Source organism: Chelonia mydas, chromosome 2 (genome assembly GCF_015237465.2).
Source record: "Chelonia mydas isolate rCheMyd1 chromosome 2, rCheMyd1.pri.v2, whole genome shotgun sequence".
In the NCBI taxonomy this organism is placed as follows: Eukaryota; Metazoa; Chordata; order Testudines; family Cheloniidae; genus Chelonia; species Chelonia mydas.
In genome coordinates this window covers 154,906,315-154,918,616 of record NC_057850.1, presented here as the reverse complement: position 1 = coordinate 154,918,616, position 12,302 = coordinate 154,906,315, and the positions used below count along the sequence as shown (strand labels likewise).

At 39.1% G+C, this 12,302-nt stretch overlaps 1 protein-coding gene across 5 annotated transcripts in view; it reads right to left on the bottom strand.

The window, feature by feature from the left end:
• Nucleotides 1-12,302, bottom strand: part of EPB41L4B (erythrocyte membrane protein band 4.1 like 4B) — a 249,728-nt gene that overhangs the window by 133,871 nt on the left and 103,555 nt on the right. For all 5 annotated transcript variants that reach the window (XM_037889908.2, XM_043540419.1, XM_037889909.2 and 2 more), the window contains exons 4-7: nucleotides 10,950-11,028; nucleotides 6,916-6,960; nucleotides 4,269-4,321; nucleotides 101-221 (exon numbers count right to left, since the gene is read on the bottom strand). In XM_037889908.2, the coding sequence (XP_037745836.1) occupies nucleotides 101-221; nucleotides 4,269-4,321; nucleotides 6,916-6,960; nucleotides 10,950-11,028 (298 nt within the window). The remainder of the gene's footprint in view (nucleotides 1-100; nucleotides 222-4,268; nucleotides 4,322-6,915; nucleotides 6,961-10,949; nucleotides 11,029-12,302) is intronic.

Sequence of the window (12,302 nt, the reverse complement as noted above, 5' to 3'; positions counted from 1 at the left end):
TTTGACCCCAAAACAGGGGTCTATGCAGCAATATTTGATTTTGGAGAAGAAACTCTTGTGTAACTTTATTATAACTGACACCACCACACAGGTACCATACCTGCACTCTTTCCATTTCTGAAAGATATCAAATTCCATAGCTTCAGTCTGGTTTGGTGTAAATCTGAATTCAGACACTAGTTCTGGTGTGTGTTCTGGGTGCTCACACTCTCCAAGTTCAGCTGGAATCATTCAGAAAGCCAGAAAAAAAAGTCACTCTGTCATCACAAACATTAAAAACAACTTGCTGCTACAAAGATATTTCCATATCCCCATTTAGCACACCTACTGAAGAAGCTTTAGAATATACATTTGTTGTTGTCATCTGTATGAGTACTTAAGTTCTGCCATCTCAAATTACAAATCAGACTAGAAACTCTGTAGGAAAGTTTAGGACACAGATTCAGAATTCTAAACACATGAAATGCTGCTACTTCTTACATTTAAGGGATTTCCAGAGGACTATAATTTCAGATCAAATGCACTACTTTTACATACAAGGTTACTCTGCATTTTCCTTTAATTGAAACATATTTTTTTCATCACTAAGTAGTGTTTCCCATGATCGCATATTTCTTCCCATATTGTATATATGGAAATGTAAAGATACAGTAGCTAGTGTCAAGAAATTGATTATAGCATTTTCTAAACCCCCAACACTATCATAATATTCATGCCTGTAGTATATATTTGGGAAGAGATTTTTTTTTGAAGGCATAGATTGAGGCTGGTATTGATCCTGCAAGGTGCTGAGAACCCTTACATTGAACTAAGAACCCTACTGAATTGAGCCCCTACCTCCTATACACTGGTGAGAAATTTCCCACGTGGTTCCACGAATGTCTGACCTATACAAATAATTTGCAATTTAACTGCTTCAGTACTGTTTAACATATATGCAGCAAACATGCATCCCCAATGCTACCACATACAAATGACACATGCCTATATATGTGCCAATGTTGGCGCTTTAATGGGTATTTTTAGTAAAAGTGATGGGCAGTAAACAAAAATTCATGGCCCATGACCTGTCCATGATTTTTACTATATGCCCCTAACTAAAATTTGGGCTGGAGGACCACGGGTGCTCTGGGGCGGGAGGGAAGGGGTGGTCTGGGGGCACCGTGGGTGCTGAGGGGGATCGCATGGGACCCCTGCTGTTGTGGGGGAGGAGGTGGGTGGTGGTGCGCAGCCTGGGACCCCTGCTGGCGCCAGAGGGTACGTGCGCATTCAGGCTGTGCTGTGCTGTGCAGCCTGGGACCCATGCTGGGGGGTGAGGGGGGCAGTGGGGGGAGGCGGCCGTGCGGGATCCCCGCTGGTGCTGGGGTGGGGGGCTGTGACCCAGGACCCCTGCTGGTTGAGCGGGAACCACAGCCAATGGGAGCTGCGAGCACCTCTGGTGCCTCAGCCTAGAAGCTGCAGGGATATGCCGGTGGAAGCTGGCGAGCCCCCCTCCCCCCAGATAAGCACTGCCCTGCACCCCAACCCCTTGCCCCAGCCCTGAGCCCTCTCCTACACACCCAAACTTCTGCTGCTGGCCCAGGGGCTGCCCAGCTCAGGTAGCCCCTGAATCAGCACGGGCTGCTGCAGAAGTCAAGGAAAGTCACAGAATCCGTGACTTCTGTGACAGACACGCAGCCTTATTTATAATGCATCTGTGTTCCTGCTGCTATGAACAACAAAGGAATTAAGAAAGTCAGTTCTGCTGAAGAAAAATCTACTATCACTTCATGTGAACATTACACATAAAAGTTGCAGAAATACAGAATAGAAAGACTATTTACATGGAAAAATAGTCTTTTTGAAGATAAAAAATGATAATGATTTATTTTAACTGATCAAGGACACCCAGATTAATTGTTAGCTGACAATTTTATGACCAAATAGATTAAATTTATGACCAAATATTAGGGTTCCTAAAATATTAAATATCATGAGATCCACTGACCATCTAAAATGAAGCTATCATTATCACGTGTACATTTTTTGTTCAACAGTATTTTCCAATGTGAATTACAACAGTAAAACATATACACAAGTTTTCAGAGACATTTGACAACTCTTGCTGCTGCTTTGTGTCTGAGAGAAGTAAGAAGCCTCTGACATAGATGCTGATCAGGATAAATCAGCAGAGCCAGATATGTACATTCAACTTCCCTGGCCGGTTCAACAGAAAGCAAATTTGTTGACATTTGAGGCATAATCTTAGGCCCATATCTTTTCACTGGAGGTTCAGGGGTGAGGATGGCTTACTTTGGAGCTTGTTCTTTTTTATATACATACTGTAATCTAAAAATTACGTACCTGCATTATAACATGTGTAAATAGGCAAATTATTAAAAAAAAATGCACCAACTGGTGGATGCATTTTAAAATGAGGTAGCTACCCAGATGTCTTTAAAAAGTGTACAATTATTTCACCTGTAGAGACAGCACAGTCTCTTTAATGTAGAACGAAAAATAAATTTGTAATAGGATTTTATAATGTGAATGCAAACACCGACAATTTTGAGGTATTTAAAATATATTAGAAAGAGTTCACTTGTTGGTTTCAATTAATAGTCAGAAATGCAGCTGGTTAAGTGAATTGTGTCAGAGTGACCTTAAATATAGTTTAACATATTGTACCAATCATTTTAGATGAAATAAAACCAAACTTTAAATACTGTATAAAAAGAGGAAGTTGCAATACAGGAGAATTCTAAAGCAGCTACAAAAGCATGAATAGATGCTTCTCTCCAGATTTTTCTTTACAAAAGTACAATTTACATCCCAAAGATGACAGAAAATGCCAGCTCTTAAGGCAGTTAGTTGAAACAATGTAATAATTAACCTAATAGAACAATATTATTCAAAAACCAGCCATAACGGTGAAGTAAAAACAGAGTCTTGATTAAGAGAAAGAAACTGGCTCTCATTTAAAATAATTAACACACCAATTCCTATGTAACCTGCACTTTTATCATCCTGCTCACCCTTAAAAAAGTCGAAATAAAAGATACATTTAAATTTAGGGTGAAGTTTAAACTATTGAGGAGGGAATAATCATTTTACAGTTCTTTAAACGCCTCTGCTTATTTACAAGTCTCCAATATCAATATAAAAGAAAGAAATATACAAGAAATGATCCAAAAATTGCAATTCTAATATCTGCAGAGAGCCAGAATTCAATATTACAGTGCCAATATATGACATTATTTTAGAGAAAATTACTATAAATACCTCCAAATAGAGAAAAATTAGTTGAATCAAAGAAAAAATATGCCATCGCCATTTATAAATACTTTGTTTTGACATACAGTTTTTAAAATATTGATTTTGATACCTGATGATAAAAATGTCTTCGATGATACTGGTAATGCCGTAAATGGATGACCTGCTCTACTCCTTTTCTTAGTAGAGATATAATTCTCCATATCTTTGATTATTGGAACTGTAGATATGTCAAGCTGTTCTATGAACAGTTCTCCTGGTCTAAAATTGGGATGAAGTTACCAATGCTTGTGATATTTCTAGAGTCCACAGACAAAAATGAGTGCATAACAATTTGAAGCTAATGTGGACTCTGGACTTTAACCTGGAAGGTCCATGTTGAGAGAGTAAAGAAGCAACATGAATGAAAAGAAAAGGGAGTAAATAATTCCTTTATCATCTTTGTGTACATACACAGTATGAACAAAACTGTGCAATATGCATCACAATTTCACGGGAAATGATACTACTTTTGCCTGGTCTTGTCTTCCCTGAATTTTGTTCCAAATTCTAGGTTGAATTGAACCCAAAATTTCATAGTCAATCTAATCCAAACCCACTAATTGGTCCCTATCATTGAATCTGGGCCATAAATTCCTCCCAAAACACTCAATCGGAAGGATCCAAAGCCCATTGTATTTAATGGAAAGACTCCTTTTGACCTCAATGGACTTTGGACCATGCCCAATATTAGGCCTATGCTCACTCAAGCCATGGAACAGAATTTCAAAACAATGAACTTTAACTGAGTTTCATTACAAAAGTTTCACAAATGTCTGATTGTGAGTCAGAGATTCTAAAACTCAGCAAATTTATGACACTAATTAATGACTAACCACAATAAAAATAGCTGCCACTTAAAAAATGTACTGTCAATTAGTGCCTATTCATGACAAAAGGGAAAAATATGTGAAGAAATTGTTGGTCAACTTTTTAAAATAAATGTTGATGCAAATTATTTCTAAATAGTCACATACCTTGAAGACATAGAGCTGCTAGTTCCACAGCAGTATCATATGGACATTTCAGTCTTTAAAGAGACAAAATAAACAATAAAAATATGCATGTTTCTTAACTTATACTTTATATAAGCCCTTTCTCCAGAAAAAACTAAGAGAGTTCAACAGTCTAACTGAAAATAAAATATTAACTCCAAAGTATCAAGTAAATTGCACGATATTTCGATCGTTCAAATATAATATTGTAGAACTGATAAATGAAATTGTTTTTAATTGTTCACTTTATTAATATAACTTCATAAGCAAAGTTTTATGAATGAAACAACATTCATTCATAAAACCGGTTACCCCAATAACTGGCTAATTGAGTTTCACTTTCAATCCAATTGCTGCTTAAATCGCTGAAACTTACACTGTTTCATCATTGTAACTTCTGCTCACTGTTTGCCATTCCTTACACTTGTCCATATTGTAACTTCTGCTCACTGTTTGCCATTCCTTACACTTAGTCCATATTGTAACTCTAACTCCATTTTAACTTGTCCCAAACTCCATTTTAAAATGCTCACTTCATTTTGTAAAAGCTTGCTGCAACCTTCATTTTTGCAAAACCCTGCTGTAACCTTATTCGTTTAGTTTAGATGTGTGACTGAGGTATGTATGGATGATGGAATCAACCTCCAGCCCCAGCCTGTCCTGATGAAATAAAGTGTAAACACCGAAGGGCTGAAGATGCAGACAACAGTAAGAGGAAGTAAGACAAAGTAAGAGGAGCCCACCCTCAAAAGAAAAGAACAAAAGTACAATTGAAGAAACATCAAAGCCAGGTCCTAGGCTGAAAGTCATGTCTGCAATCACATCAATCACACCGAACCCAGAGGCAGCGTGACACAGCAAAACCTATGGACTCTGGATTCAAACTAAAGCTGGAGATGGAAGACTTTGAAGGGTAACATTCTGCTGCCAACGTGGAAGGGCACCGGTGCATGCCCAACAGAGACCCAGCTCTTCCTTGTGCCTGGCTTTCCTGGCTAGTTAGCTGCCAAAAGCTACGAACCCAAGCCACGAACTCAAGCTACATTCAGGACTAGTTAACTATCCAGCAGCTGCAGAACCTGTGTGTGTGTATGAACGAACGTGTGAATGAATGTGAAACTGAATGAAATGTTATAGCTATAACTGACTGCCTGCTATGATTCTTTTTGTATTCACAACAAATGTGACATTTTGTCTTATCCCCTTAAATAAGATCCTGCTGGTTTTTATTTTATTGGTATAACAATATTTCCATTTAAATAAGCTTAGTTTACAAGTTAGTAATAAAGGTAATTATTTCTTAGTTTAGTAATTTCTCATTAATACTGAAAACATGATATGCTCAACTATAAATCATGTTTAAACTAATACTGAAAACATTAACCCAGAAGAAGAAAATAGGTGGTACTCCTACAATGGATTCTAGGATTAAATATTTTTCTTTATAAAACTTTTAAAATAAATATATCTATAATTTATCTATCTACCTCACAAATGCACAATTACATTGTCAAAAAGAATGAGGCTGCAAAAAACATATTTTTTACAAGTGTCTTAAGTAAGAAGCGTTGACACTATTATCGAGTGTTTTTTCCACTCCCTTGCATCTGTCATACTGACAAGTATGGCAAGCTCACATTATATTTTAAATAATCATACAGATCAAGACATTCTTTGCCCTAATTATACACAGAGTATAATCGTTTTCCCATTTGTATGTGCCACTTGTTCTGTTGTGTAATAAATAATAAACTTCTGGTTAAGATTGAAACCTTCTAATATCCTAAAAACCACAATATTTACTGTACTTTAGCTATTTATTAACCAAATCTTTTTCATGCTCTTCTATGTCTGAAGAAATGAGCAATTTTAAGAGGATTGTGTCCTTTGTGTAAGAATTATTTCTCTAACCAAATGAAGTATGAGGTTTCTCTTCTGGAACTTGCTACTTCGAAATTAAAATCATGTATACTCTCTCTCTCTCTTTTTTAAACATACACAACACAATGTCCAGTTTCATCACCATATATTGTTCAAATTAAGAGCTCTCAGGGCTCCTCAGTTTTTTTTAAAGGTCTTATTTTGACTATTTCTCATTTCAATTTCAAATCTGATATTGACAAATGTATAAGATAACAGGATACCTAGTACGATTCATATACGGTTTTTTATTTTAATCATGTTGTATGAGTGTATTTTACATTTTTGAATATTTAAGAATGGCTACGTGCAGCATAATGCTCACTTACAGTTAAATCTGTAACACACAAATAGCCATTAAGGATAATTGAATGGTTAAAGCTTGACACAGAAAGCTCTGCATAATATTGCATGCATAGATATATTTCTACCACCTTGTGACCAAATGAAAAAGTTCTTATTCCACTAGATTTTATTAATTTGGTTATGATTAATGTATGTGTATACATTTCCGTATTCTAATGGAAAAAGAAAAATGTACAAGAGAACACTGGATCAGTAAATGCAATTTACAATTCCTTATATACTTCTTTGAATAACAGAAAGGATCAGAAAGAGCTTATGGGCTTAAAGTAATACTTTTAACCCTTAAAGTGGTGCTCTGTTACTTACACTTTAAGCAAGGTTACAGGAACAAAAATGTACTTACTTTCCTGAAAGAATGTCTTGTCGGAGCTGTAATACAAACAGGTACCTAACAAATACATTAAATAAATAAATATAAACAAACAATCAAACGCAGACAGAGTCATCTTTTCAGCCCTCATCTCTTCGTCAAGAGTGCGTGCTTAGTCAAGACATTTCCATAAACTGATTTTGTAAGTTATATGAGCCTTCAGGATCAATTACAAAGAGCCCGGCACACACTTGGTAGATGCTAAGTACCCTTAACTCTCATTGAAGTCAGTGGGAGTTCAGAACATTCTACACCTTGGAGCATTGCTCAGCATATTGCAGGATGAAGTCGTAAAGCTGCATTTCAGGAACCCATCCTTATTTAAGACAGCACTGAAAGCATGTACTCAGCTTTGAGCTCGGAGCCTTAATTCTACTGAAGCCCACACTTAAGTGCTGTCCTGAACTGCAGCCTAAATGAGCTATGAAGTCTAAAGGCAATTATGGCTTTATTTTAAAAATTAAAAGAGCTTTGAATGAGAGAAGAACAAAGATTCCATGATGAGTGGAGATAGAAACTAAATAGGTAGGCATATCTTTGATTCTTACATGGCCCTCATTGGTGTAGCGTCTAGGGGTATGTCTACCCTGTAACGCAAGCCGTGCTTGAGCCCGAGCTCATGGATAACTGATCAAGCCTTTTGCAAAGCGAGCTGCTTCCTGGTAATGTGTAGGGTGGGCAGTGAAGTTTTCCCACAGTGCAACATGGTTCTAGGGCTAGAGCAGCCACATTTTGGGGGAAAGGGGTGGGTGCTAGGTACTCTGGGATTTGGTGACATTGACTAGGGTCTGCACACTGTAGTGTGGACACCAGAGCCCTAGGTTCAAGCATGAGTTAGAAAGGTCTTAACGTAGGGTTAAAATACAATGTAGACACTCAAGCCCAGAGTTCCCTAACACAGGTCAGTTGACTCAAGTCCCACTAACCCTGAACTTACACGGCAGTGTGGACATACCCTACATGCCTCACAAACTTTAATGGTAAATAAACTCCCTAACTCAGAGATCCTCATTTTCCAGATGGGGATGTGGAAGACAGAGAGATCAAATGACTGCCCAAGGCCACACAGGGAGTCTGCAGTGGAGCAGGTAACTGAATCTGCATCTCCCAGACTAATGCCCTATCCACTTGCCACTCTTTCCTAAGCCTGAGGATTCCTTGGTTTTATTTTTATTAAAACAAAGGTTTGTGGATTGGGAAAAATCACAACCACCTTGCTGCCTGGGGCATCTCACCTGGCTTTTCCTGCCCCCACCCCACCCAGCAATCTCACACTCAGGGCTAGTAGAGCATCTGGTGTAGATGCTCTATGCCGACAGGCGAGAGCTCTCCTGTCGGTATAATAAATCCACCTCCATGAGAGGTGGTAGCTAAGTCGGCAGGAGATGCTATCCCACTGATATAGCGCTGTCTACACCTGCACTTAGGTCAGCATAACTTACGTCGCTCAGGGGGTAGCTTATTCACACCCCCAAGTGAAATAAGTTATACCAACATGAGTGGTAGCATAGACCAAGCCAAAATGCTCCTGCCTTGGGTCTTCTGGAGCAGGGTGTCCTTCTTTGAGGTTAGGGGATGACAGGGGCTGCCCCCGCCCCAGCCTCTCCTGCCCCCACTGAGGGGTGAGTTAAGAGGTGAATGAAATGAGTAAGACATCTGGGCTCAAAGCAGCATGATGCATGTCTCTAGTCTTCAAAAAGAAGAGCGTAGCAAACGTCTCTATTCTTTTCTCTACTGGCACTGAAGGACATGTTGGGAACAGAATAGGAAGCACCGTGAGTCACCAGCACCTTGCGACGAACAAACTAATTTTTCACATTCATGTGTTTGGGAGATTGTGAGCTGACCTTTCAATATTTAGAAGACTGAATCAGTTCAAAACAGACAGGGGAACAGGAACCAAAGGCATGTTTAGGAAGCTTTTCTGTGCCCTATGCAGCAGAAAAGCTCATGGAAAAAGAGTAGGGGTCAGATTTTTACACAAGCCTAACTTACATACACAGCTGATACCAGGGCTGCCACTTACATGTCAGTATTTGTATATGTAAAAGTAATTGTGCACCACCACAGGAATCTGGGCTTAGAAAATCTGTCCCTACTATTTTGCTCCAGGATTTCAAAATAACATGAATGCTGGTGAATTTTGGAGGGGAATAATCCAGGCAATACCACCACTTTGCTAGCCCGAGGAATATTGCAACTCTCTCCATACCTGACTCCCTGTTATTTCCTTTTTCTGTGCAAGCCTACTATTGCATCTCAGTTTCTGGTATCCCACTTCAAGCAGCAAAATACATTCTTCAAAAGAAACAACCCATTGTTATTCTGACTAAAACTAATGAAGCCCTGTAGACAAAAATGCCAGCAGATGCCTTCCTTGGTGCATTAAATTTTAAGAAATGTCATCACTTCCCCATAAAAGTGTTAACTGTGACCACATTATTTTTACAGCCTCAAAAGGCATCTGCTAAAAATATCTTTATACAGGACAAAGATCTAGTGTAATTTCTTCTTCAATTAGATCATTTTGTTACCACTATAAATCTTCCCCCCATTCTCTGCACTGAATTTGCACCTGCTGTCCTGGTCTCTTACCTAACTCTACAGAATGCTGGGAAATGCAACCTAGCCAGAGTGGAGGTTCATTAAAAAAAAATTAGAATGACAAAGGGTGTGTGTATCTCTATTCTAAAATGTTTTTTATATATCATCCTACGTAATGTAACTATGAATCTTCTCATTACACATGCAGATGCCTCATCCTTTTAGGAATCCTACTGAACTCTTGAACTCAATTATATCAGTGGCAGTGAGTTCCATAGGTTAATTATGGACTGTATGAAAAAGCGTGGCCTTTTATCAGTTTATTGCTATTGCAGTAATTGGTAACGTATATTAAGGCTTCTATGGAAGTTTCAAAGTAAGTAAGTGGGCAATTACAATTAGCTCGTTAATCTTGTGGCACAGCAGTCAAAGTAGTACTTAATCACTGCATCAGAAAAGGAAATAGTAAACAGAGGTCTGCTGACTAAAAGTTTCTTATAAAGAAACTACAAAATTATCAATATAATCTTTAAAGAGCATGGTGGAAACAGCTTGGCCCTATTAGCAATGCAGAGCAAATTAAAAAAAAAAACACCAAGAAGCTCCAAATTGTCAGAAACAGAAAAACGACAGCAGGAAGGGGTACAAAATAATTAGACACACAATTTGGCCTGACTGAGTGACTAGAAGAGTTGGGAGGAATGGGAAGTGCAAAAATAGGCAATTCCCTCCTTCTTCTGAATTGTGGGAGGGCTCCTCACTTAACAAGTATGGAATGTTCTCAAAGACCACAGGTCATCCACAGCCTCAAAACAATGATAAGAAGTCCCTACAGGATGAATGGTCACCGAACAGCTTCCATTAGCGCAGGGAGACTGTGAACAAGTGGAGGGGGGCTGGGGAAGGGGGTAGAGAAGATTGAGCTGTTTGCATTGCTCCCAATCCTCCCAAAATTCTGCTGATTTTGGGTCTTTCTTTGACCCATTTGACTTTTATTTGATCACCTCCACATTTCACAGCAGAGAAGAGCACGGAGCCCAGCTGTCGGCATTATACATTGGAAATCCCCCTCCATCCCCCCACCCACCATGGCTTTGACAGGCAATACTGCTGCAGAGAGTCCTCCTTTTCCAGGTTCAGCTCCTACCCACCCAGTCACGGCTCCCTTTCAAGAGTCACAAAACCTAAAACACATGGAGAGTTGGAGGGAAATACCACTGACCCATCTGCCTCTCCATCCAAAAGCACCTGAGAGGCCAAAGCAACAGGTTTGGACAAAAAATGGAAAGGAGGGTATGGCCCTTAGACTGTCATAAAACACCAGCTAGAAGATTGAATATGATGCCTATTCTACCAAGGAAGCACATATAACCCACATTCCTCCCTCCCCCACAGTTTAATCCCCAAATACCTTATACACCCCATTGTCAGACATCAGTTTAGCAATCAAAATTATTTCCTACCTTGTAAACTCCTCATGAAGGTTGTTCGGTTCTGATGAGTAATATTTAATTCGAAAATGCAAAGTGTACGGAGGTCCAACTGTATATACAAAGATTCAAAACAGAAGTTTACACAGGTTTGGTGATCCCATAGAGCAAGAAAAATTTAACACAAAGTAATTATATTTTAAAGTGTCCTCATCACAGTAACATTTGACTTGTGTCTTAAATTAAAAATACTTACAACAAGAAATAATTATGTGCCCATTGTGGGCATTTTAGTGTGCTACCACAGCCAATATAATAAGAAATTAAGCCATGGCTCATTTGTCAAACAAATGTTTGTCCAAAAAGATGTGCCTTGCACTGTGCTAGGAATGTTGGAAAAATTCAAGCTCTGATAGACATGAGATAATAACCTCCCCACCTTAGTTCTCAACCTAAAAAGGTTCAGCAAATACACTTTTGCTGATTTGGGCTATCATGGTGCATGTCTGGCTAAAGTATATCTTCCAGAAAGGCATCCAGTCTTCATTTGAAGACATTAAGAAATGGAGAATCCACCACCTTTCTATCTAGGTGCTTATGAGACGACAATCACCACTGTAGTTTCTGAATGCCTATTGATCACTCAATCTACTAGGCAGATGGGCAGCCAAAAGCTGCACTAGTTGAAGCTTTAAAATTGTCTTCAAGGGTAACCCCAAGAAGAGGTGTTTCGGAAGTCAAAACCACAGGTGACAAAGTTGGCCAGTGAGATCTACCTCCTCAAGGCACTGCCTCTTAACACTAGTCGCTGCTGGTGGAAAAATAAAGCCATATGCACCACTGTCCAAAGACAATAGAGGACCCAAACTTCTTCACAAATGCAAACCACTTTGGCAAGGAAAGGACATATTGTGCGGAGAGATGGAGCTATTACAACCCCCATCAAGTTGCTTCCCCACTGCCTTCTCTAGTATGGGTCTGAGCCAGCTTGTTCTCATACAATCCCCTAACTGGGCCAGACACCGTGAAAGCAATGAAACTAAATCTGTTAAAAATGCCTTGCGCAGAAAATATTTGATTCTTCCCTCTAGAATCATTTTGTCTTTTCCTTGGCATATCAGAAAATAAGCACTTGCTGATCATGTATCCAAGTACAGAGAAGCAGATTGAGATGTCATGAAAAGGTGAGGTCAAGTCAAGCACCAGAGCTATCAATGGCAATGGACCCTAAATTTCTTCACAATCTACCCTATTAGCCTCATACGCACAAGAAGTTGTAAGAGTGAAAGCATAGAGCCCTGCAGGCCTTGCATGAAAGGGCCACTCGAAGCGGGTGAGCGGCTCCCTCTGAGAAAGGAAAGAACAGAGAGCACTAAAGAAAAACCT